This window comes from Harmonia axyridis, chromosome 7, assembly GCF_914767665.1.
Source record: "Harmonia axyridis chromosome 7, icHarAxyr1.1, whole genome shotgun sequence".
NCBI lineage: Eukaryota > Metazoa > Arthropoda > Insecta > Coleoptera > Coccinellidae > Harmonia > Harmonia axyridis.
This window is the reverse complement of record NC_059507.1, coordinates 21,841,164-21,865,939: the sequence shown is the minus strand read 5'-3', so window position 1 is coordinate 21,865,939 and position 24,776 is coordinate 21,841,164. Positions and strand designations below refer to the sequence as shown.

At 33.3% G+C, this 24,776-nt stretch overlaps 3 protein-coding genes across 5 annotated transcripts; 2 read left to right on the top strand and 1 right to left on the bottom strand.

The window, feature by feature from the left end:
• Positions 1-1,718: 1,718 nt before the first annotated feature.
• Positions 1,719-21,089, bottom strand: LOC123685422 (polyphosphoinositide phosphatase). Of its 2 annotated transcripts, none has more exons than XM_045625112.1 (8): positions 20,703-21,089; positions 6,395-6,608; positions 6,102-6,309; positions 5,550-6,043; positions 4,824-5,493; positions 3,064-3,624; positions 2,040-2,216; positions 1,719-1,983 (listed from the first exon to the last, which is right to left on the bottom strand). In XM_045625112.1, exons 2-8 carry the CDS (start codon positions 6,468-6,470, stop codon positions 1,746-1,748), a joined length of 2,424 nt encoding a protein of 807 aa, XP_045481068.1. In that variant the 5' UTR covers positions 6,471-6,608; positions 20,703-21,089; the 3' UTR covers positions 1,719-1,745. The 2 variants fall into 2 exon arrangements, with proteins under 2 accessions (XP_045481068.1, XP_045481067.1); XM_045625111.1 differs by lacking the exon at positions 20,703-21,089 and adding an exon at positions 6,663-6,928.
• LOC123685423 (SET and MYND domain-containing protein 4-like) lies at positions 10,031-13,878 on the top strand. Its single transcript, XM_045625113.1, has 3 exons — positions 10,031-10,490; positions 12,254-13,200; positions 13,433-13,878. Exons 1-3 carry the CDS (start codon positions 10,161-10,163, stop codon positions 13,782-13,784), a joined length of 1,629 nt encoding a protein of 542 aa, XP_045481069.1. The 5' UTR covers positions 10,031-10,160; the 3' UTR covers positions 13,785-13,878.
• Positions 21,090-23,062: 1,973 nt separating the features above from the next.
• On the top strand, positions 23,063-23,896 carry LOC123685425 (ubiquitin-60S ribosomal protein L40). 2 transcript variants are annotated; one of them, XM_045625116.1, is made up of 2 exons: positions 23,063-23,218; positions 23,448-23,896. In XM_045625116.1, exon 2 carries the CDS (start codon positions 23,459-23,461, stop codon positions 23,843-23,845), a length of 387 nt encoding a protein of 128 aa, XP_045481072.1. In that variant the 5' UTR covers positions 23,063-23,218; positions 23,448-23,458; the 3' UTR covers positions 23,846-23,896. The 2 variants fall into 2 exon arrangements, with proteins under 2 accessions (XP_045481072.1, XP_045481073.1); XM_045625117.1 differs by lacking the exon at positions 23,063-23,218 and adding an exon at positions 23,220-23,280.
• The last annotated feature ends 880 nt before the right edge of the window (positions 23,897-24,776 follow it).

The following is a 24,776-nucleotide window of genomic DNA, read 5'->3' as shown; positions in this document are numbered from 1 at the left end:
GGTGACTTAACTGGATTAAGGTTAACACACCTAGGAAATCCAACACCTACTATTCCTATGGTGAAAGGGACCCCTCCTGCCAGGCTCGCGACATTTTTGTCTGCGTGTCTGAGGATCTGAGTCTCTCTTGAACGATGTGGATGAACAATGGGTCACTAAGCCTCAGTTCGGCTTGATAAGCGCCGCACTAAGAAGAAGAAAAAGAACATAGCGTTGAGTTGGCGAGTTCGAAACGATTTGATCTAGATTAACTGAATTCTGATTTGCACACACAGAGATCCTCTCCTTCCTAATTGGACTTTCACTGTTTGTGGAAAGTAGGAGGGGAAAATGTTGTTGCTCTCCGTTATTAGTCCTGCAGCCATTTGACTATCGACAATCAACATTCTCTGTACATTTCTTTCTAACAAGCAGATATTTCATATCCAGACACCGACTTGCCACTTGCCAGCACTGGTATTTGGTTTTGACAACGATATCTCTTGAAGGTGAAATCTCGGTTAGTTAAATAAAGATAGTTATCTCTATTTGATACGGTCATTTGAACAATTTCCTTTCCAATATCCCTTTGAGAGGAGGGGGTTCACGTAGGCACATTCGAAATGATTCGGTTCAGTTTACGACTTCCACTGCTTTTAGAAGGAAAGAGGGGAAAACGATGTCATTCTCCATTCAGGGTTGCCATTGCTATATTGGGGTATTTTCCACCAAATTTGTGGGATTTTTGGACACTCAGGGAAAATTTAGGGGATTATATGTATTTCTTGGGGGTTTCAATTATTGCACTGGGGATTTTGGGGGACAAATATTCAAATTTGATATTATTATTTTGTCGAATTATTCGCTTAATTTATTTACTATTCTTGAACAAAATTGTGAATAAACAAATTAAGCAGGTCGATTTCTAAAGCCAGATGTTTTTATTGCTTCGGATTTCTTCGGAGTAGCATAATTGCATATTTTTTATGCCCGGGTATAGGTATTACCAGCATCCATCGGCAACACTGTCGGCTCTAGGAAGAATTTTTGTAGGACGTATTCAACCATAATATTTGATACAAATAAATGACAATATTTCTTTATATCATTTTGTATTCAACTGCTACTAGGTACTGGTTGAAAATATTCGAAAAAGATGTGAATCTTTCTTGGTTGAATTATGTAAACAAATTCAGTGTAGACTACACTGTAGACAATGTTCATATATTGCAAACAATTAATTTTATGACCCCAAAAGATGCAACGGCTCAGGTATAGTATATCCAAAGTCACTTGAACTAGTCCATAAAAACGCTTGGCCATAGATGTCCCTTTGAAGTGGATACCGCGATCCGCTAAATACCGAGAATTATTTGAAAGTATTGTATGCTACTGTAGAAAGAGCATTTTCAATAAACAACATAATCAAAGACAAGTTAAGGAATAAATTGTCAATTTCGACCACTGAAGCAATTCTGAAAATTAGATTTCATTTGATGAAAATTGGGTGTGCCACCTTTAAGCCGACCCAAGCAATGCTAAATAACTTTCGACATTCTTTATGCATTTCACATCCCAAGATTCAACTTGCCAGCACTATATAAAATAGAAGAGATTTTTAAGTATGCTTCAAGTTCAAGTCTAGTAAAGGACAGTATTACAAGAATAAGTGGATAAACATTTTTCATCAATAAAGCCTCAAACTTTCAAATAAACGATTGATAGAATAAAGGTATAGATACACTCAATATCTTTCTTATCGATATTCATTTGTACAAAGTGTATTTTTTATAAATCTCAAGATCTGAATTGGACGGAGTAAATCCCCCATTTAAGGCAGTCGCTATATATCTCTCGTATATTTCAATGGATTGCTTTTTCACCGTAGGGACCGCAACGCTTCTTGAGGATTCTTCGGAGGGTTTACAAGGTCTTAAATTGAAGGAAACAGGCGTGAAATTTTTAACAACAGTTCCATTAGCTTTCTTTCCGATCAAGACATATCTGAAAAAGAATTCAATAATTATATGAATTTCTCATTAATATTTGAGAACACTAACCGTTTATAAGCGAGTAAATCCTCTTCTTTGGGGCTGCTCAATTCAGTTCCGTACACTTCTTTCATTGTTGGGAAAAGAGATTTGAATGTTAAAGGTTGCGAGTCGGAAGTTTTTGATCCGGTCATTGAGCTTTCATGGAAACAATCATCATCGGCAGCCGAATCTTCTTCACTGGAACTACAGAATAAAGTTTGTGTTCAATTTTTCTCTTCCAAACTTTTATGCAGTCAAAATAGTAAATTAAAAAACAAATACAAATAGCACAAGGGCACAGTCAGTTCTACCATTGTATGAGGAGTATACAATAGTCCAATGCTTTTCAAATTCGATTTGAATACAGTGACTTATAGCGTATTCGACTGGCTGCACCAATGCGAATTAATTTGAACTTATTATGTCATTTAGCTCTAGAAAAATTCGAAATAACTCGCTATTAATAAACCACACTGACGACAAGCGTGGTCTCGTTTTTTATTGGCTGAGCCTAAATATGGCGGCTTTTTGTTTACATTCTCCATTTAGCTGATTTTTGGGATTGAAAATGTAAGGACCATTTTATTTAATCACTGTAGTATTCTTCAGTTAAATAAATTTGTTCCATATACAATCAGATAATTTAAGGCACAATAATTTTGATTTTGACATGGGTCAGTTCAGTTGAGTAAATTGTATTCTTAGGTTCTATGGTGCTATGTCCCCATTCGCCATTTTTAGTCTCAATTTGAACGAATTGTCGCCACTATGTTTGATTAAGTCACTGAAGATTTGAATACAGTGACTTTATATACTATATACAGTCACTGTAGATTTGAAAGTTCAACAGCGCCATCTAGGAAGGGATAGCCATATTATCCAGAAATTCACCTATACAAAACATTCTCTTAAGAGAATTATATGAAATAATTAAGGTAGTACATAAACAAATTAGAGCAGGTTCGTTTGGTATGGTTATTTACTAGCGGGCTTCGAACTTTATGGCCAAAAGCCACCAAGAAGGCATTTCACAATATTATTCAAGTATTACCTGGTACTAGAAGCAGCAGAGCTGGTGGAGCTCTGTCCAGAAACAGATGGATTCTTTATCATATTGCCTTTCGAAGAAATATCATCCCTCTTTCTCACAGGTCTGATCCTAATACTAAACGGACTGTAATCTGTAGTAAAATTAGGCATGAAATCCTTAAACGAGTGACTTATCTGAAAAGCGAAAACTTCGCTCAGAACGCTCAATTCGTTTGGTCTGTGGTAGTCGACATAGGCATCAATCATTTCGACATCTTTGGAGTGTACCTGGATGATTTCATAACAGGATTTTGTTGAGTCGTTATAGGAATACGGTAAGCAATCTACCACATCTTTGTCCCACCACTGACTGAGAGATTTATCTGTATAAACGTTGGGTTTGTGGTGGAAATAGTAGTCGTTTTGGTATTCCCAAATTTGCGGCTTGTTCTCGTCTGGTACGAAGATACCCAAAAAGATGTTGATGGTGTTTTGTTTTTCGGCATCGGAGAATGTGTTGCTGTAGTAACGGCTTAGGGTCTGCATGATATCATTGCCTTGTGATGTCCAAGGGGCAGTCTTTCTGTGGAAATTCATAAAGTGTCAAATTGAAATGGTTAGTTATTGTAAAATAATAAATTCAAAACAAGTACAATTAAGGTGTAAATATTATATTTAATTAACTGATAATTCAATTATTATTATTGATTTTTAATTATTGATTTTTAGAAATATCGAATCAAACATAATTATGGAATTGAGTATGCAAAGTTTGCATACAGAGTAAAAAAATCACTTGAATTTCGAATTCTATTTACTTCAATTTTGTAATACTTGTTGCTTTTTATGAACAATATCGCGATTGTTTTCCATAGGGCGCTGACGAACAACTTAGTCCTACTGAGTAAGGTGTATAAATGACCTTTTACAACCTTTTTACAGGATGTTCCTAAATTAGAGATACAAAGGAAAATGAGAGATTCCTTTGGATAATTTTAGGAAAAAAAGTCCTATAAACAGGGGCTCGTTTTGAAATACAGGGTATTTCTTAGCGGGATGGGGGGTGATGATTAAACCAATTTATCAAATTTTGATTAATCTTCGCTCCATATTTGGTAAAAAAGAGTATTACTGGACCAAAGTTTCTCTTTGAATTTCTCTAAACAATGAATAGCCCACCAAAAAAAGTGCTAATTTTGAATGCAAATCTACATGATGATATTTTTTCCGGAACAGTGCCCACTTCTTTCCTTCAGAAAAAATATCACCATGAATATTTCCATCCAAAATTAGCATCTTACATTTTTTTTTTGGAATATCTATTCCAAATTTGAGTTGAATACCTCGTGAAGGGAAGATGCTATGAGAAAAAACTTGAAAAATGAAAAAAATCTACTTAACTCCTGTTCCTGTATCTCCTGTAGGCTACTTTGGCCATCTACACAGCGATTATTTCATTATCTATAACACTCTATCAAATTCATTAACCACCACCAGACATGCACAACATCCATGACCTAGCCAGGGTTCGAACCCGGTACCTTTGGCACCACAGTCGACTCTCAATCTACTGTGCTACGGGGAAGTCAAAACAAAGTGTTTGTGGGTCCATTTTCATAGAACTTTTTTTTATAAAAATGTTCTGAGAAATCTGTCATTTTCGTTTGTACCTCCAATTTAAGAGCGCCGTGCAGAAGATAATACTTTGTCAAAAAAACACAGAATTGCTGCATTTAAAAATTAATTTTCAAACTTACTACATATTTGAGGTGGATATTTTACCTATAAGTTTTGATTCTGTGAACCAACTGAGAGCCTCCGTATTGAAGTGCCAGTGTATCCCCATGATCTTCATATAGACATTCCAACATCCTCACACAGTCAGTATCAAATTCAAGTTTCGGAGAATCTAAAATGCCCAAGGCACAAAGTTGATAGCCTAAAACGCACTTTCCTATTGCGAACTGGGCTGTGTTAGTTCTATCCAAACAATCAACACAATTTGTTCTTATTATTCCAGTTTGTAAGCTGACATAATCGTCCTCCTTGTGCTGTCCTACTATCGTGTTAGGTTTCTGAGAATAATATTTTGGTTGATTGTGAAATATACCGGTTTTCATAACTGCATTGGTAGCGATATCCGCCAAATATTTCATCACATTAGCTGTTCCCTTATTTTTTCTTGCCATATCAAACGTTTTGTAAACGATCTGGTTCTCCACCGACAAAAATTGGTTCAGGTACTTTATAGTGTTACTCAGGACTTCACTCAACAAACTTTCCTGTGGTTTCCTTTCTTTCTGTTTGACCAAATTCAATACGACAATAGGCGAACCATATCTTTTGAAGAGTTCATTGAAATGTATGGCTGCAGTCTCGGCAAACGGGTCAGGAAGGTCTAAAGTGATAGCGGGCTTGGCCACCATCTTGCCCATTTCTTGCTTCCAGTGACCTTCAATGAAGTATAAGATTTTTGTTTGTTTGATCACAAGTCAAGATGATACAAACCTGGAATTGAACCTCTCATCTGCACAAAAGAAGTGAAGTGACCATCTGACAAAGAAGAGACTCCCGAATCGTGGACCATCTGCTCTGTCTCGACTTCATTTGCAACATCTCCTTGGAAATTTGCACCCCTCTTTAAGAATCTCGTTCCGGCGTATCTGGATGATCTGCGAGCTATTAAAGTCACATATATAGCTCTTCCAAATACATTGATTGATGATTGGCCAATGAAACCATGTATAATATAGAGAAGCCAATCGGGATGAAGCTCAGCTTCCACTAAACTCAAAAGATGATTGTTCCATACAAATTTTCTGAAAGGTCTTGTACGAACACCGTAGCTTTCTATACCGTTATTACAATCTAAAGATATATTAAATTTGTTTTTCTGTTCCACGGTAGTATTTTTAGGATCTTCGTTGGAAACATTGTTAGGTATAAACTGTTTTGGTGTTGCAAGGTTATGTTGAAGGCTGTGCGTTAGATCATAACTATAACTGAAAAGAAGATATATTCGGTAGTAAAAAAAGTGATTTCTTGGTCAAATATATTTACCTAAAATAGAAATTACTAGCAAGATCAATGCTCTGAAACATTTTAACATATCTTGGTTCTTCTGGATGTATGACTCTAATTGATTCATGAGGAATGTATATCATGTTAGTATCTTCTATTTTATACAAAGTATGCATCCCTACAACAGCTACTTTCCTTCGTTTTGTAATCAAAACGATGTAATAGCCTTCTAAAAATCTGATAAAACCTTGAAAATAAGATGTACCACAAATTTTGAAATTTAATTCATATTTAAAGCAATCAGTTACAATTAAAAGTCTACAATAATGTACCTGCTATTCCAAAGGCTGAAATTATTTTTGGTGAACCTTTACTGGTAGTATTATTTCTGTTTCCTGCTAGAATCATATTTATTAAATTGTGGATTTCTTGTGCAGTGTATTCTACTTTATCATCATAAACTATAAGTTCTTTCGGTTCTGTTCGGTCAATCTTAATGACTCTGAATCTTGTTTGGGTATTATTGGACCCCACAAGATAAAATTTCTGAAAAACAAAGTGAAAATTAATCTTGTATTCGAATTTTATATGATTACCTACCGATTTGGTTTCATATAAAGCTATTTTTTGAATGCAACTTATAATAGGATGAAAATGTACATTTGTTTTCTTCATTATAAATTTTATGAAACCTTTTCGTTTTATTTCAATGAGTAATGAGAGACTGAATAGCAGAACTTAACAACATAATATGCTCAACTATTATAAAGAAAATACTTCAATAATTATCAATTATTAATTGATGTGTACATAAACGTCATAAACAAAACATCAATAATATAAACATTCAAAATCAGCTGTTTGAATTTCAAACAGCTGATTTCCGTTTATGTCAGTTTGAAGAGAGTGACAACTGACGAATCAATTTATTCCATAGACCTCTTAGAGTATAGAATAGTTAAGTTGAATAAAGTCATGGGCGCCCGCAGGGGGGGCCATGGCCCCCCCTGATATTTTGATTGCCTCATTTTTCAGCACAAGACTCTCGTCACCCTCAATATTATTTTCTCAATCCAAAGGGAAAGAAGGAAAGTAATGGATTGACATCAATTTTCCGTCTTTCAATGTAATCACATACTATACATATAACAATAATCGGCAGAGGTATTTTTTTAATCGAAAACTTTTTTAGGCGCTTTGAGCACTTCTTGGGTAAAGAAAAATCATGGAACCGAAAGCACTCCATGCGTGTCAATTTGTTTATAAATTCATATAATATATATGCGTGTCGGCAATCGGCATTTTCTTTGAACGTCACCAGATGATCGTTTTATGGGCGGCTTCTTTTTAGGCGCTTTCTTTGATGTGGGATTCTTCATGCGGCTTCTCTCATATTTCAATAATAATTGTCCATTCACCAATCAAGATATTTTTTTCTCGAGAAGAAGTAGGAATGAAGGGGATAAATATAGACGTTGAGAGTGTGTTTAGAGAGTATTTTTAATGTCTGTGACTTCATATTACGTTATTATAGATAAGTTCTATAAATAATTACAAAGCTGATTTTTCAGTTAGGCGCCTTTCGGCAGTGCCCAAAGACTGCTCCGTTCCTTTTTTTTCTCTTTTGTTTGTTGAGAGTCATTTTCACTTATGTTTATGTTTTTATGATAGATTTACCCTTGGAAATATGGATATTCGAAAATTTTTCGAAAGGAAATCAATTGCCGATGACGATTGCAATTAGTCTCCTAAAAATATTAAGCGGCTCATTCCTCCAGTACCAATAAAGAAGCAATACAAAAAAAAGGAATAGAGCGAAATTCAACATGCGGGCTTGAATTTCCCCAAATTTTGCGGTGGACTTTGGACAATCAACAGATATTGGAAATTTTATAGCTTTCTCATCTATTCAAAACAAACAAAAATATGATTTACTAAGAATGTCATATAAGCCACCAGCAACTTCTTATTTTAGACGAGATGTTGGACCAATACAGAAATAGAAAGAAACGGAATACTGATGTCGCTTACGACAATCATGGACGCCTTATCGTTTTTCAATAATTTTCATTTTGCCCCCCCTGAGAAAAATTTCTGCGGGCGCCCATGAATAAAGTTCGTTACAGTTAAGCGTCATATTTAATAATTCTAAAACGTACCCATTAAGCTTCCAGAATAAAACTTATATTTAATAAAGGAAAGGATAGTAAGCCAGTGTAGTGCTTTTTTCGATTTTGTTGATGTTGAGCGCCATCTAGTTGTACTCACGTTTTACTCGAATTTTACTGTCAAAAATTGGTCTGTAAAGTGGAGCCCTCTGAAAAAATCGGTGTTATTTTGAAGAACTAAAATAGTTGAAATAGAGTGGTCAGAAGATTTCTATATTTTGATATTTTTCTGCTCTGTAACAAGCATTTACGCCAGTGGCGTGTATTTGTGATAACTTAATAATAACATAACACTTGTTGGCAATGTCATGCGACCCCTTTTCAACCACGCCACTGAATGAATTATCGTATTATTTCTGCGCCGTCTATAGCTCATGATTCAGCATCTGAATCATGATTCAGCATCTTAATCATGAGCTATAGATGACATTGCCAACAATTTTTATGTTATTATTAAGTTATCACAAATACACGCCACTGGCGTAAATGCTTATTACAGAGCAGAAAAAATATCAAAATATAGAAATCTTCTGACCACTCTATTTCAAATATTTTAGTTCTTCAAAATAACACCGATTTTTTCAGAGGGCTCCACTTTACGGACCAATTTTTGACAGAAAAATTCGAGTAAAACGTGAGTACAACTCACGCTCAACATCAACAAAATCGAAAAAAGCACTACACTGGCTTACTATCCTTTCTTTATACTATGTTACTAGTTAGTTAGTCTGTGGTTCTATATTATTGAGACCAGTAAAACTGTTTAGAGCACTATCTGTTGTTATCAGGTCACACAAAGAAGACACTTTAGGAGTATTCACTTCAAGTTCCTTGAAAGTTTTAGACCCATTTTAATCAGACTGGCCCTGAAGAAGCTGTAATAGACCTTGTGCAACTTCGAAGTAGTTTGTACAGCAGGTTTGATTTCTTCACAAGAGCATTCTTCAGCAACAAGTTTTTCTTTGATACTTCTTTGTCTCAATCTTTCAGATCTACCACTAGAACATTCAGGATCTTCCTTTGTGGTAGTAGATCCAATAGGAAAATTTCTGGAAGGCACAGCAGTCTTTTTCAAAAAAATTGTGTAGAACTGGAATCTGTAAACGATTATCCCCATAAATATAACCCAAAATTTCAAGTGTAATCCGTGCTTACCTCGATAAAATGCAGGGAAAATACTTTCATATTTCTTGTCACTGGTTTAACGATTTTGAGTTTCAGTTGTCAAGCTTTTTGTCGATCCATCAGCACTTTACTCCCCAATTTCCCTTCTACCGAAATACGATATTTATCACCAGTTTGAGGAAAAGCATGGAAATTGATATTTCAACTTTTTTCCCAGGAAGAACACTGAGGAACTGAACAATAGCGATTCGAACGACTCATAACCATTAAAATGATTTAAAATTATAAATATTTGTAGAATATCACACAAACACAAAGCGAATGCAAAAACTATGTCAATATTTTCAGTTAATCTGCTTGTCACCAGGTGGCGTAGCGCTTAGGATGATTTGCCTATTGAAGGACTTACAAATTGGATAATAATTCATTTCTATGCAAAACCTCACTGAAATATTGAATTAACTGTAATTAATATTACAGGTTTTTCACAATTTTCAGTGCAGGTTTTCATTCAAATTGTTTTGAATTATGATTTAAAGGCGCCAAATGCCCCGAAACAACTAGATAGTTGCATCTACTGACAATAAGGGCGCCACAATTACCCTTACTCATTTTAACACTGAGTTGTTAATTTTCTGTTGAGTGTTTATTTCTCTATGATTATTAGTTATTCTGCGGGCCGGGGAAATCCCATCCAAGCACATTTCAGCATTAGTGTTAGTGGTTACTATCTCGTATTTTGTATTACCTTTCCTCTGCTACTTTGCTAATTTATTACTAAAAGAATAGATAATCGAATGTGGATATGGCTTTTTATGTTAATGATCCAATATTCCAACAAGTGTCAAAAATACCTAATATTGTTGGAAAAATAAATTTCATACTCGAATTTCAATCGAAATATATTGATAATCCAGGAAAACATATTATCAAAGATCGCAAAAATAACAAGCAGTCTTCAGATCTGAGGATTAAAGGAAACGAATTGTTTATTTCGAAAAAATATGAAGGAGCTTTGGAAATGTACACCTACAGCATTGCTCAAGCTGAAGATAAATCAGAGAATTTAGGCTTAGCATATGCAAACAGATCTGCGGTTTTATTCAGGCTTGAATTTTATGAAGAATGTGTGAAGGTGAGTTTAAATAACTATCATTTAATAAATAACTCAATAAATTATAATTCATACTGGATATTCAACATCTAAGTTTCGGTAATTCTATTCCCTTATTCAGGCTTATGAGTAGTGCCAATTATCATTGAACAATAATTCAAAGTCGTATGTGTAATATTGGAACTGATATAATATTTCATAGGCCTGATGAGGGGAATAGAATTCCAAAAACGTTGCTGCTGAAGGAAGTGTAAATCAGAATGTTCCTAGTGACTGAAAATCCTTCATCTTATTAGTAATAGGAACGATAAGAGCCTTTTAGTGGTTATTTCAAATGTCACAAATGAATCACACTTTTTTGCATAAAGGGATATTGAAAAAAATACAAAATTATTGACTATTGTTGAAAAAGTAGATTTTGTAATAGTATAATAGTTTGTAGTAGTAGATTTTGTCAAAGTATGATGTTTCACCAGAGTATATAAAAGATTGTAAAAGTAACAATAAGTCGTCAGATTTGAGGAATAAAGGATATAAATTATTCTTATTGATGAGAAATGAAGAAACTTTAGAAATTTATTGGGTGTTCCAAATTCGTTGTCTAGTGAGGAGATCTCTGGATCCCATTGACTTGAAAAAAATGAATGGAACATTTTCGTGCTTGATTTTTGAGAGAATTAATTTGGTGAAAACCGCAACCTCATATATTCAACTGTTTTCGAGCTATAAGAGAAAATTGGAAAATGGCGTGAAAATAACAATTCTCATAACTTCTTGAGAGTTATCAACATATAACAAAAACATTCTATAGACACTTTTTCAGTAGAATCCACTGGTGAAAACCTTATCATTATCATTTATTTTTCAATACCATTAGATTTGAAGTTATAATGCAACTTGTGTTTTTTGTTTTAATGGATTTAACACCATTAGATTTTTCAACATTTTCAAATTGATAAATGTTGTTCTTTAGATGTGACCAGAGAAAAAATCTAACAATGTTCAACCAGAAGACCTTGGTGGCCACCAAATATTTTCGGTGAAGTTCACAGATCATCATAGTTAGGTACTTGGTTGATTTGCCGTGTAAAACTAAAACTTTTGATGAGTTTTATTGCTTGATAAGATTTTTATATCATGTTATATATTTTGAAAAAGAAAAAAAAGCGATTTCATTTGTTATAGAAATTGTTATGGTTTACATTTCAAAAAACACATTTTTGTATTATAATTTCAAAACTAATGGCAATAAGAAATAAATGATTACACCAGTGGATTTCTCACGTACAGGCTCACGCCTCCGTGATGATTACTGTTTATTCCTGTAGTTCAAAGAATGAACTGTATTGTTATTATTCTACTGAAAAAGGGCCTGTAGGATGTTTTAGTTTCATGTTGATAGCACCAATAATAAAGAAGTTACGAGAACTTTTCATTTCGCGCCAATTTCCAATTTTCTCTTATAGCTTGAAAACAGTTGAATTTAAAAGACTGCGGTTTTTACCAAATTGATTCTTTCGAAAATCTAGCCCAAAAATGTGCCATTCATTCTTTTCTAACTCAAAGGGATTCTGAGATCCCCTCACTAGACAACGAATTTGGGACACCCGATACACATTCAGCATTTCCTTTGCAGAAAATAGATCAGAGAATTTAGGTCTAGCATTTGCAGTTGGATCTGCAGTTTTGTTTAACTTTGATTTTTTTTCAGAATGTGTAAGAGTAGGTATAAAATTTTATCATTCATTATAGTAACTCAAATATTGAACTTAATCATTTTGTAGGATATTGAAAGAGCTCTTGAAAATAATTATCCAGACGCCTTGAAACCCAAAATCAATGAAAGGAAAGAAAAAGCACTGAGTCTTAAGGCCAAACAGAAAAAAATACAATATTATCAGCCAATGCCATCAATTAATGTCAATGATAGGAATCCAGTCATTGAGTGTGCCTCAAATTGTGTTGAAATAAAAAATGATTTAAAACAGGGTAGATGCATAATTGCTACAAGAGATATTCAGATTGGTGAAATAATTGCTGTGGAAAGTCCAACTTACAGTATTTTGATGGATGCAAAGTGGTGCCATTGTCATCATTGTTTGAAGTTGTGTTACAATCTGTTACCTTGCAATTCTTGCACCAAAGCTTTGTTTTGTAGTTCAATTTGCAAATATGATTCTATTTCATACCACAGATATGAATGTCCAATTTTAGCCACAATTGAAAGTTTGAATCATCATTTTCTTATTCCTTTACGTATAGGAATAACTATGAGGGATCAGTATAAAAATTTCGAGGCAGGAATTGAAGAATCTGGAAGTGTATACAAATCTAGAAGGTACAAAGAAATTCATAACTTGATTACAAATGAAGTGAACCGTTCGCCCGAAAATCTATTTGAAGGAGCTCTTCACACTGCTATGTGTTATACAATACTTCGAGATCATACTGATTTCTTCGAAAGTGATGAGGATTATAAAGACACTTTTGTGGAGTTAATATTTCAACATCTTCAAACTATGACCTGCAATTTTCATGAAATAGTTGAACTATGTCCGAATTCCGATGGAACTTATAAATTGATTAATATAGGTGTTGGTGCTTATAATTTTATGAGCCTTTTCAATCATTCATGCATTCCAAATGTTGATAAAACCTTCCATGGTATTTCTTTTTGTATGACAGCAGTTAAAACTATCAGAAAAGGTGAACAAGTTTTTGACACTTACGGGTAAGAGAATTTAATAATGTATAATGGTGAACATCGACAGATGCTGCAAAAGTTTGATTTTTCAAAAGAAATGACAGAATAAAATTGCAAAAAGAGTAATAGGTCTAAAAGTAGTGTTGATCACTTTTATGATGAAATATTGTTTTTGCTGTATCTGTGCGCTGTCCGTTTGACAATTGCAATCATTCAAACAACCATGAGTATTGATATTAAGTTTTTATGATGTTTTCAGTTATTATTTTACTAATGATCCGAAATCAGTGCGTCAATATAATCTAAAACAAAACTATTACTTTGATTGCCATTGCCTAGCATGTGAATACAATTGGGAAACTAGGAACAAGTGGAATCCAAGTGACGATGAATATAGATTTCTTCTATTACCTCTGAGAAATCATTTAATTGAAGTTGAGCGAGGAAATCTGTCAATTGCAAAAAAATTCCGTACTGAGGTTATAGATTTCATGAAAAAAATCGAAAATGAAATGGAAGAGAATAAACTGCTTTATGTTTTCCATAATCTGCAATTTATATTGATGGCTTGTAATAGATGTTTTGGAAATATAAGGAGGTCCCTTGCTTAATTCTTTTATATTCATCATATGTTTTGTAGAACACTAATTTTGTGAATTACATATAAAGAAATTAAATATTATAAATAAATATAATACAAAGAAAGCTCTGTTTGATCCAACTTCATTGAATGTCATACATTGACTGACTGCTCTATATAGATATTGAAATGGAAAATAAGATACATATGTACCGGGTTTTTCACCATAATTTGATCCCCCCTTTAACTTTCTTATTGAAAGAGGTACAAAAAAATGTTTTCTACAAAAGTTTCACGAAATCGACTAGTATTTTTAAAAATTACTTCAAAAAATGAAATATATACAGAGTGGGCAACATATTGATTGCAACTTCATTTTTCAAATGGAACACCCTGTATATTTTTCTATATTTGACTAGCTCTTTTTCCCCTGACTTCGAATACATAAAATATGTTTGGTCTATCTCTCTTATTCTGAGTACCACAGAGTTTCAAATTTTAAGAACCACCTGGCAAGCTAAGTAATCAGTTTTCAAGTGGAAGGTTGCGATAATTCGAAATGTCTTTTTTTGAGTTATTTCGATGGCAACGATATATGACATACGTTTGTCATTGAATGAAAATATTCATCTAATATGAGCTACACAGAAGCGGAAAAATTTGAAATATTTTCACTTTATGTGCAGAACAATAAAAATAAGAAAGCTACCATCATCGAATTCCAATTTATAGTGAAAAACGTATGTCATATCGTTGCTAACGAGATAACTCAAAAAACGGCATTTTGAGTTATCGCAGCCTACCACTCGAAAACTGATAACTGAGCATGCTAGGTGGTTCTTTAAATTTGAAACTCTGTCGTACTCAGAATAAGAGAGATAGACCAAACATATTTTATATATTCGAAGTCAGGGGAAAAAGAGCTAGTCAAATATAGAAAAATATACAGGGTGTTCCGTTTGAAAAAATGAAGTTGCAATCAATATGTTGCCCACTCTGTATATATTTCGTTCTGTCGAATCATTTTAAAAAGCACTAGTCGATTTCGTGAAACTTTTGTAGAAAACATTTTTTTGTACCTCTTTTAGTAACAAAGTTAAAGGGGGGTCAAATTATGGTGAAAAACCCGGTACAATGTGCACAGAGATGATCGCAGAAGGTACAATATACAGTTTGTAGTTATGTATAAAGGATCTATACACATGTGCATTTTGAAAAAGCATATATGCTTTTTCAAAATGCATTGAGGATATTCTGAACTATAGTTCAGAATATCCTCAATCATAGTTGGTTATTTTCTGTGCCTAGAGTGGCGATGGGATATGTAGTAACAAGGCCTACCTTATACAAAGTTCTACAAGCTCTAAGCTTCTGAGAGGCCTATGAGTCGGTATAGAAAAAAATATTGAACATTTTAAGATAACGATACAAAGTGAATATTTACTCATTTTCAGGCAGCAAGTAGAAATTGAATTTGAAAAAAATAGAACAATATTGGTAAATGCTAATTACTTTTTAAAATATCTATCTTTTTCTGAAATTTCGATACTTCTAACCAGACATGATATACCTGCAGGCAATAATAATTTCTTATCCAAAAAGTTCAAACAAATGCTTTTCGGTTTTCCGAAAAATCAAACTTGATGATAATTTCATTGAATAATATGATGATAAGTATTTGATAACGAATAAAAGTAATTACTTCGTTGATAAAGTGTTGCAATGTTCGATAATTACTTTGAAATCTATGCACTATCAGTCTTTCATTCGCTGATCACATTTTATGATTTTTCTCGAAATCCTTGCGTTCGATGAAAAAATTGCAAGAGACAAAAAAGTTCGACAAAGGAATGTTGTTTAGGAAAATATCAACATTTTTTGAAAATTCAATTTTGTTATCTAAAAAACTTGGTCCCAAAGGTAATAGGGCACTCAGATAAGGGTCTCCGAAGGGCTTCCGGAAGGAAAAAATATCAGTAGCAGATTGGACATGACTGAAAACCCCCTATACCAAATTTCGTGAAGTTCGCATAGCCGAGGCCTAAGATATAGAAGAAAGAATTTCATTTCAGGTGAAATTCCGAAATGGCATGCCACTAGACAAAACTGAAAAATACGGGTCGGCTAATTTCGTCTCTGAAATCACTGGTTAAATTTTGTTGCATTAATTCCGGGTCCCCCTGTATAATCTGAGATCTATGCCAATTCAAGTAAAATATCTTGTGAAGGAAAGGTGCTATGAGAGAAAAACTTGAACTTTAACACCTGCATCTCAAAAAGTGTTTGCGGACTCATGTTATAGAACTTTTTTCCTTAAAATTATCTATCATTTTCATTTTTATCTCCAATTTAGGAACACCCTGTAGATATAGTCAATTCAAAACTGATGTCTTCACAAATACATTGCAATTTGAATGAAACACAATAAATTGTACAACACACCCCAAACAATTTTTCGATGCGAATTGTTCAGTTCTTTGATAACTACATATTTATTTATTCATTTATTCAATACATATACAATGTTCTACAGGTTTAAACCCAACTACAGAACAAGGAGCATAAGAAAAATAATGTTACATATTCTGAGAAAAAAAAAAAAATAACAAAAAATGCTCAGTCAGTCAAAATAATGAGATCTGATATTTGAAATGGAACAATTAAAAATATCCAAGTGAGAACTTACAGTATTACAGGCATCACACAAATTATAAAGAGGTGAATACTTCAATGTATTCGTACGAGGTGTCGGCATATAAAATGTATTTCTAACTCTAGAGGATGGTCTTGGAATAGCAAAATTTAGTTTTTCGAGAATGCTAGAATCTTTAATGACTCCGTTTATTAGTTTGTGAGCAAATATAATTGAATGACATTCTCGTCGACATTTCAAACTATTTATGCAGTGTCTGCTCAAAAGCAGGTTCTGTGGAAAACCGATAGGCGGGTAGACACCATCTGCTCTATATGAAAACAGTTTTAGACAACGCCGCTGCACAGACTCAACTCTCTCAATATGGACCTGATAGCAAGGAGACCAAATTATAGACGCGTATTCTAATTTTGATCTGACATATGCGTAATAAAGGGTCTTTAATGTGACTATGTCAGAGAAATCGCGAGAGATTCGCGCTATGAGCCCGTACATTCCATTCGCAGCAGACAAGGTAGCATCAATGTGTGGCACAAACGAAAGTTTCGAGTCAAAATTCACTCCTAAATCAGTTAACACTGATGGACGCTGGAGAACTTTGGACGCTATTGTGTAATCAAAAAGAATAGTATTTTTATTTTGCGTAAATGACATAACATTACACTTCTCAGCGTTCAAAGGTAACCCGTTTCTCCTACACCACTCTTCAACGCGCTGCAAATTAGAGGCGAGTCGCAAGCAGTCTGATACATTGCTTACCTCCAGGTATATTTTAAAATCATCAAATCAATATTGAAATTTTATGACGAGAATACAGATGAGGACGAGAATACCGATGGCAAATGCAAAAATCACATATGGCGAATAAGGGGCGATGCCGAGAAAGCGAATAGATAAAGGAAAATAATAAACCTTGGACAAAGACGAGCTCGTAGTGCAATATAAGTACTCATCTTGAAAGCGATGATAAAGTCATAAACCTTAAATGGGTCCGATTTTTGGCTGACGTGTCGAATTCAAAGGAATGTAAAATGATTATTATTGGTTCATTTTATGGAGAAATTTTCGTTCTCCGTCGTTGCGAGATTTCTGAAATTTTATATTTTGAAAATCTTGGGGGGGGGTTAATTACCCCCAGTATCCCCCTTATTTCTACGCCCTTGAATTGCGAATGCATTCCACTAAAAATCAAATATTTCCGTTATTCACAACTGAAAAACTAGAGGCGCGACAATTGTTTTGAGTTCACGACATTGTATATATATTCAGTCCTTCGACAATTGTTCAGTACGTTTTTGGACGAAATAAGACTTGTCTAGGATTGACTGCCAGGAAGGTTATGAAGTGGTGGGATTGGCAGGGCTCATTACTATGAGCTGCACAAAAAACCGTTTGGAACCATTTGCATAAGTTAACTGGGGGTATCACAAAAATTCGTCAGTGACCTAAAAATAAGTATTTGTATTGTGACTTAATTAATTGAGGAGATGGTTTTTCATGTCAGATAGACTTCGACAAATACCCAATATTTACCCATAGCTTTTTCGCCTTAGATAATGATTTCTGGGAGGCATTGCTAACTTGATAAGTTAGCAGAGTGTTACCCTCTAGAGAAAAAACTAAGGGCATGACAAATTTTTTTCTTTCACGACAAATTTTGGAATAGGTTTCATTGATTTTTGAGAAACTGGCTCTGCTAACTTTATAGGGGCAAGAGCACACATTCGGCAACGTTTGTGCTGTCACTTAATTTTGGAAACTATGTATGAATTCACATAGATTACGCTAAAGAACATGAAAATTTGTAAACAAAAAGGAAATGAGAAATTGAAAATGGTCAAAAAAAAATGGGCTTATTTATTTATTTAGAAGTGTTATACCTACAGAATAACTACAGAATTGTTTAACGTATTTAAGAGATTATTTCCATGAACAAAATAACAATATTGTGTTAAAAAAAATATGAATAAAGTTAACACATAAAGGACTGAGTACACTTATACTTCAATATTAAGCATCAAAAGAATTAGCTGAGAGGACCTGGCAGAAGCCTAATGGAAAAATTGTCACCTGTTAATTCTTCAGAATTCTTAGTATTTTGTAGAATATGACCTCCTGAATAAGAAAGTTTATGGGTCCAACTCAATCATATGCTAGTTTTCAAGATACAGGGTGTCGAAGATGGAAAATGGCAATCATTTAAAATAACATTTCTCGAAGGAAAACATTTTGAATGAAACACTTTTGCACACCAAATTTTGCTTACCCATTAGTAATAATTTTATAGACTGGTTTTCAATAAAAATTATTGTTAGATATGGGGCAAGTCAAACATTATTCAAAATGAAATTCGTTTAATTCATAATTCCCCCTGTAACAAAAAAGTCGTCTGTGGAATTTTCCAATTTTTTATCATTCCTCTTAGTTTGAGTACACTATTATAATGTCGAACAGTATTGGCTATGCAATGACCAGTTTCTGAGATACACAGATCAATATTTTAAAAAGGGTGACCGCTATTACAAAAGTTGTATCCTATGAAAATTTCATACAGAGTAACGGTAAGAGATACGTCGGCGTGTATTAATTGTTATTATGTCATTGTACAGGGTGTCCCAAATTCTTACTCACTGAGAACGTCTCAAGGATTATAACACTCGGAAAAAATCTTCAAGGACCTCTAATCTCGTTTTTCCAAATAATTAAATATCAGAAAACAGATCATAGATATCTTGATTCCTTCTAGAGTTACTGGGCGTTTCTTGAAAAATTACTTTCAAATATTTTGTTATATTTATGATCCGTTATGACCATAATAGTTTTTGGCCTATAAATTTCTTATCCTTCAATTTATTGTGGTGATTTCAGTTGTCATCATTCAATGTGGTAAATGATGGAAACTATAATACTTATTGCTCCTTTCTGGTTCTTTTCTTTTTTGTTTTCAGATTTAATTATAATATATGCGTTGTCAACTTCTGTTAATGACGAAGGATGAAAGGATTTTATTTGGATGAAGTAGAAGCCCTTCAATATAAATATGTCAGCTTATTTTGCAAACAAATACATAAAACAATCACTACACCTATACAGGGAGACATTTTGCTGAGGTTTTCATCTATTCTCTATCATACGTTGAAATGTATGATGCCTGTTTACATTTCCTCTGCTAATACTGAGATTCATCGACACATATGCTTCATTGTTTGAAATTAACAATTTGTATTGGTCTTTCTTAGAAGAATATAATGTCTTTCATTGTACAATGACAAAACAATAATGAGTAAACGCCAAAGTGTCCCTTACTGTTACTCTGTATGAAATTTTCATTGTATACAGCTTTTTGACAACTTTAGTAATAATTGTCGTCCCTCTTAATATATTAACCTATGTGTCTCAAAAACTGGTCATAGCTAAGCATCGAGATAGAATAGAAGGAGACGCTATGAGCTGTTATCGTGCTAGAAAAAAAGTGACCAGTAGGCGGGGCTAATTCTATTACTAAAATTGGAGAAAGATCAGAGTCGGATTAAGTAAACTTTCACGAAGGAATACTAAAATAAACCGTGTTCATTACTTTTTAAAAAGTCTAAGCATTGTTCAAAAACAATTTTTTTTTCGAATAATATTCAACATAATAAATACAAATGACTGACACTTGCTAATGAATTAAGGAAAAAGTACGATTTCCAAGTGTATATAAATATCAAAAAATATTACTTATCTGGTTAATGTTTCGGCAAAAATGCCATATAAATTTTAATATATTTAGAGTATGGTGAAGATGGATATGCTGATATGCAAAAATTGTGAATACGGATCTGTTCACTACTATTGGTCGAAAGTTGACTGAGAGCTATATCCAAAATGGCGTACTAGTACCGCTTTAAGTCACGTGATGTCGACTCCCCCTCTATTCTATCTCGATGTAGCAAAGCCAATACTGTTTGGCATTATAATAGTGTACTCGAAGTAAGAGCAATAACAATAAATTGGAAAATTCCATGGACTACTTTTAATTACAGGGGGAATTATGAATTAAACGAATTTCATTTTGACTAATGTTTGACTCTCCCTATATCTAACAATAATTTTTATTGAAAACCGGTCTAATATTATTACCTTATGGGTAAGCAATATTTGTATTGAACCCATTAAGCTCCCTCTGGCTACATCTATGAAATGTAATATAATATTTTCATAACATGTCACTTCGAAAATTATAGATATGACCAATCAAAAATCTACTATATGATTGTAAAATAACTATATGAAATTTTGTGAGAAAATTCTAACCTTCTAGTTTCATCGTTGACAAAACTGCATCACACTCTCAGTCACACCCTTGGATTCAATAATAATAGAAATAATGTAATCTGATAGGATGGTTCTTCAATTACTGATTTTTGATCATTTATCGTATGATCATCTGATCTGATCTTATCTGATATTTTTGATAAATTTTCATTGGTGTGTCCATTTTACACAGTGTTCCTTACAATCTTGATCTCATTTGGATTCAAAGCAACTTTCACACAAGATCAAACAACTTATGGTTGGCTTCCTAAGAACTAAGGACTAAACCTAAACACTAAGAATTGAACGCTAATACATCAATGAGGGCGTTTATGCATTTTACCTAAGGACTAAGAACTAACACTAGCAAGTTGACCAACTTTTAACTAAGAACTGAGCTCTTAGTTCAAATATTAACGAGTACCAGTTTCTATCATTTTGTTCCGTTTTTCGTGTTTATCAATGAAAAGTATTCGGTGTATCTGAAAAAAATTTAATTTAATTTTTTCACAATCAATATCAATGTCAAACATCAAAGTATAGAACAAATAGAAAGTATTTTGAGCATGTGCGCTTTCCTTCACTAAGGACTAACAAGAGAGTGCATAAACACTAGGGATGTGTCGTTCACGAACGAACGAATCAAAAGACCCGGGTCTTCAGAACGAATGGTTCGATCGGGTCGTCTCTCTGAAGATGATTCGTTCGTTCGAACCGATCCGAATGAGCCAAACTTTCACATTCAGTTCATTCAATCTGAGGATCTTTTAGGACCCAAAGATCCATAGAAAGAATGGTTCGTTATCCGAGCCTAGGTAGATGGGTTTCGGTATGGACTGACCTTAAGGGAACATATGGTTGTAATAAAATACATCCATTTCGCAAATGAATCATCGGCTCGGCACTTGGCTTGGCACCCGATTTTGAAGAAATGTGATAGATAGTAAAAGAAACTGGGCTCTGTAATTGCACTCTCTTAGATGCACCAATTATTATTTCTTGAAAATGTTATGGTCTTAAATATTGTTCATTATTTTTTGAGAATTTTTTTAACTATATATTCAAACCTCACTTTGTAAAGTTTATCAAAATGAATATTTTGCTGGAACAAGATATATTAATTAGGGTTAATATCAGTTTAAGGGATTTCAGATATTCTGTATTTATTTGGTTGGAATAGATACAGGTAATGATCATTAGGTATAGTTTTCGTTAAAATTAATAATTCATGACCTCGTCAATTTAGTGTTCTGTACAAAGTACATTCATGATTTACTTCTACTTCTTCATTAGTCATTTAAATATTCCAAAATCATCAATTTGAACGAGGAATATATATTAGAATTTGAAATTTTTTCGAAAGGTCTATAATCATCTAATGAACCAGATATCAATTTATTATATTCTGCCATCTCAGTAACTTATAACTTTATGATAATGGATCTCATTTATGTTTATGATTATATCTTAAAAAAATCATTATCACGAATTCACGATCCGATTGAAAACATAACGACTAACAAATACAAAGCTGATATTAACTTAAAATTCTTTACCAAGAAAAAAAAAACAAAGAACGAAAGAACCAGATCTACGGATCTTTGAATCATGCGCAAATCGTACATGATTCGATCTGAGCTGAAAAGAACCATTGGGTCAAATGAACGGGTCTTTTGAACCAGGTCGTCTCAGCAATGGATCTGGTTCGACCCGGTTCGTCGAAATTGAACGAACCACAAATCCCTAATAAACACCACTGAATTCTTAGGTTTAGTTCTTAGGAATGGTGCATAAACCAGCCATTAGTCCTTATTTCTTAGGAATGGTGCGTAAACCAGCCTTTAGAATTCCTATTCAACTTTTCACATTGACGCCTCTTATTGTAAAACTTTTTATAATCCAGATATGCCTGAAACATGAATGATTATTTCATTAGATAATTTATGAAACGTTATGTTTGTGTTCACCATTTCAGTTTGAAATTTTCGAACAGTATTCGAATAAAACCTTGAATAAAATTTTAAAATGAAAGGGGAATTACAGATTATCAGCAGAATAATTCGATTTTTTCTTCAAATGAATGAATCACACAATATATTATAAGTATCAAAACATCACAAACTATTAGAACAACTACAGGATAAAATCAAAATAGTCAAAAATCAATTATTCAATTTTCACAGCTCACGGATAGCTCTGGGTTATGGTTATGTTATGACAGTAAAGTAGCTGAATAGCTGCACTGCACTACAGACTTACAGCACTACTAGAGACTTGGGGTCCCTAACCTAAATCTTCAGGAAGATGGTCAAAATATGAAATTAAAACATCGAACTTTGGCGAAAAATCGTTTTATCAATTTAATTGTATAATAAAATGTATTTATCTTTTATAGTAGTTCAGTCAGAATAATAGATCACATGGTCCAATTTTTCTGTTATCTGTGCTCAAGAACTATCTGTGGTTAGGAGGTTTGGAACTTGTGAATTTGTGATTGTGACCACGTTTTTGTAAAAGTAAGTAAAATTTATTAATAGTTTTAAAGGGTTAGTTTTTAATATTTGTTAATTTAAATTATGTGAGTTCTATTCTTTATTGAATGTTGATTTCTAGCTTGAGTTCTTTATATGAACGTTATATATATAAAATTTCATTTGAAAAAAAATATGTAGAATAAGTGCTGAACAAAAAAAATTATTCTGTAAGTACTTTAATGACAATTCGTTGACGAATTAATTTTTTCAGAAAACGCAACAATGCAAATTTTCGTAAAAACTCTCACTGGTAAGACCATCACCCTCGAGGTCGAGCCATCAGACACTATTGAAAATGTGAAGGCTAAGATTCAAGACAAGGAAGGAATTCCTCCAGATCAGCAACGTTTGATCTTCGCTGGAAAACAATTGGAAGATGGTCGTACACTGTCAGACTACAATATTCAGAAGGAATCCACCCTTCATCTGGTATTGCGTCTTCGTGGTGGTATTATTGAGCCTTCCCTCCGTCTTTTGGCCCAGAAATACAACTGCGACAAAATGATCTGTCGTAAGTGCTATGCTAGATTACATCCCCGTGCAACAAATTGCAGGAAAACAAAGTGTGGACACACCAACAATCTCCGCCCCAAGAAGAAACTTAAGTAGACATTATGTATGCATTTGAGAGACTTGATTAAAATTTGAATTTTCATGTAATGTTCTTTTGTACTTTCCTATCCTACTCTTCTTGATATATGGTTTATATGAAGAGGTGCTTATTGTCTATCGAGTAAGTCATAAATTAAACTTCAAATAACAGTGAGATTTGCCTCAAAGTTAAGAGGATTTATTTGTTCATGTAAATAACCTCGTGAAATCTAGACATAAGGATCTTATTTTTTGAATTGAGGCCCCCTAAATTAAATTCTTCTATTAGTGTGCTATTTCAATGTAAAAGGTATTCTAAATATATTCCAAAATTGAAAAATTATTCTGAAAACTTGTTTTGGAATTCCTTCAAACAAGGTACAAACAATATATATATATATATATACTATGGTACAAATTGGTTGGTTTGATCTGTTGGTTATTGAAACTCTTATGAGGAAACAAACTATTTTCAGGCAAACGATGGGTAATCTTTTTTTTTAAATATCTTAAATTTTCAGCCGAGATGGGCCTTGCATGATTAAGTTTGATTCACTGATAAATAATTCAAGGTCAAAATCAATTCTGTCCAGTCTCCATGTACACTGCAACATTCAAACATGTGAGAGCTAGAACCTCAGAGGAAAGAAAAGATATTTTCTTTCCTCTGAGGCTAGAACCTTGAAAATTTCAGGAGGCAATATATCAGTTAGGTTCGTCAATGGGCAAAATCAGTTCAATCGTTATATTATATACATGTTATTTTATTTTCTCATTAATTAATAAAATATCTATACATCTGATTAAACACAAATTTAGAAATCAGTCGTTAAACAATGAAATGAATGTTCATGCAAACTTTTATGATGAATCTAATTAATAATAATCCTCTTTATTGGGCGAAATTTATTAGGTGATATACTTTTTTAAGTAATATTTCGATACATTA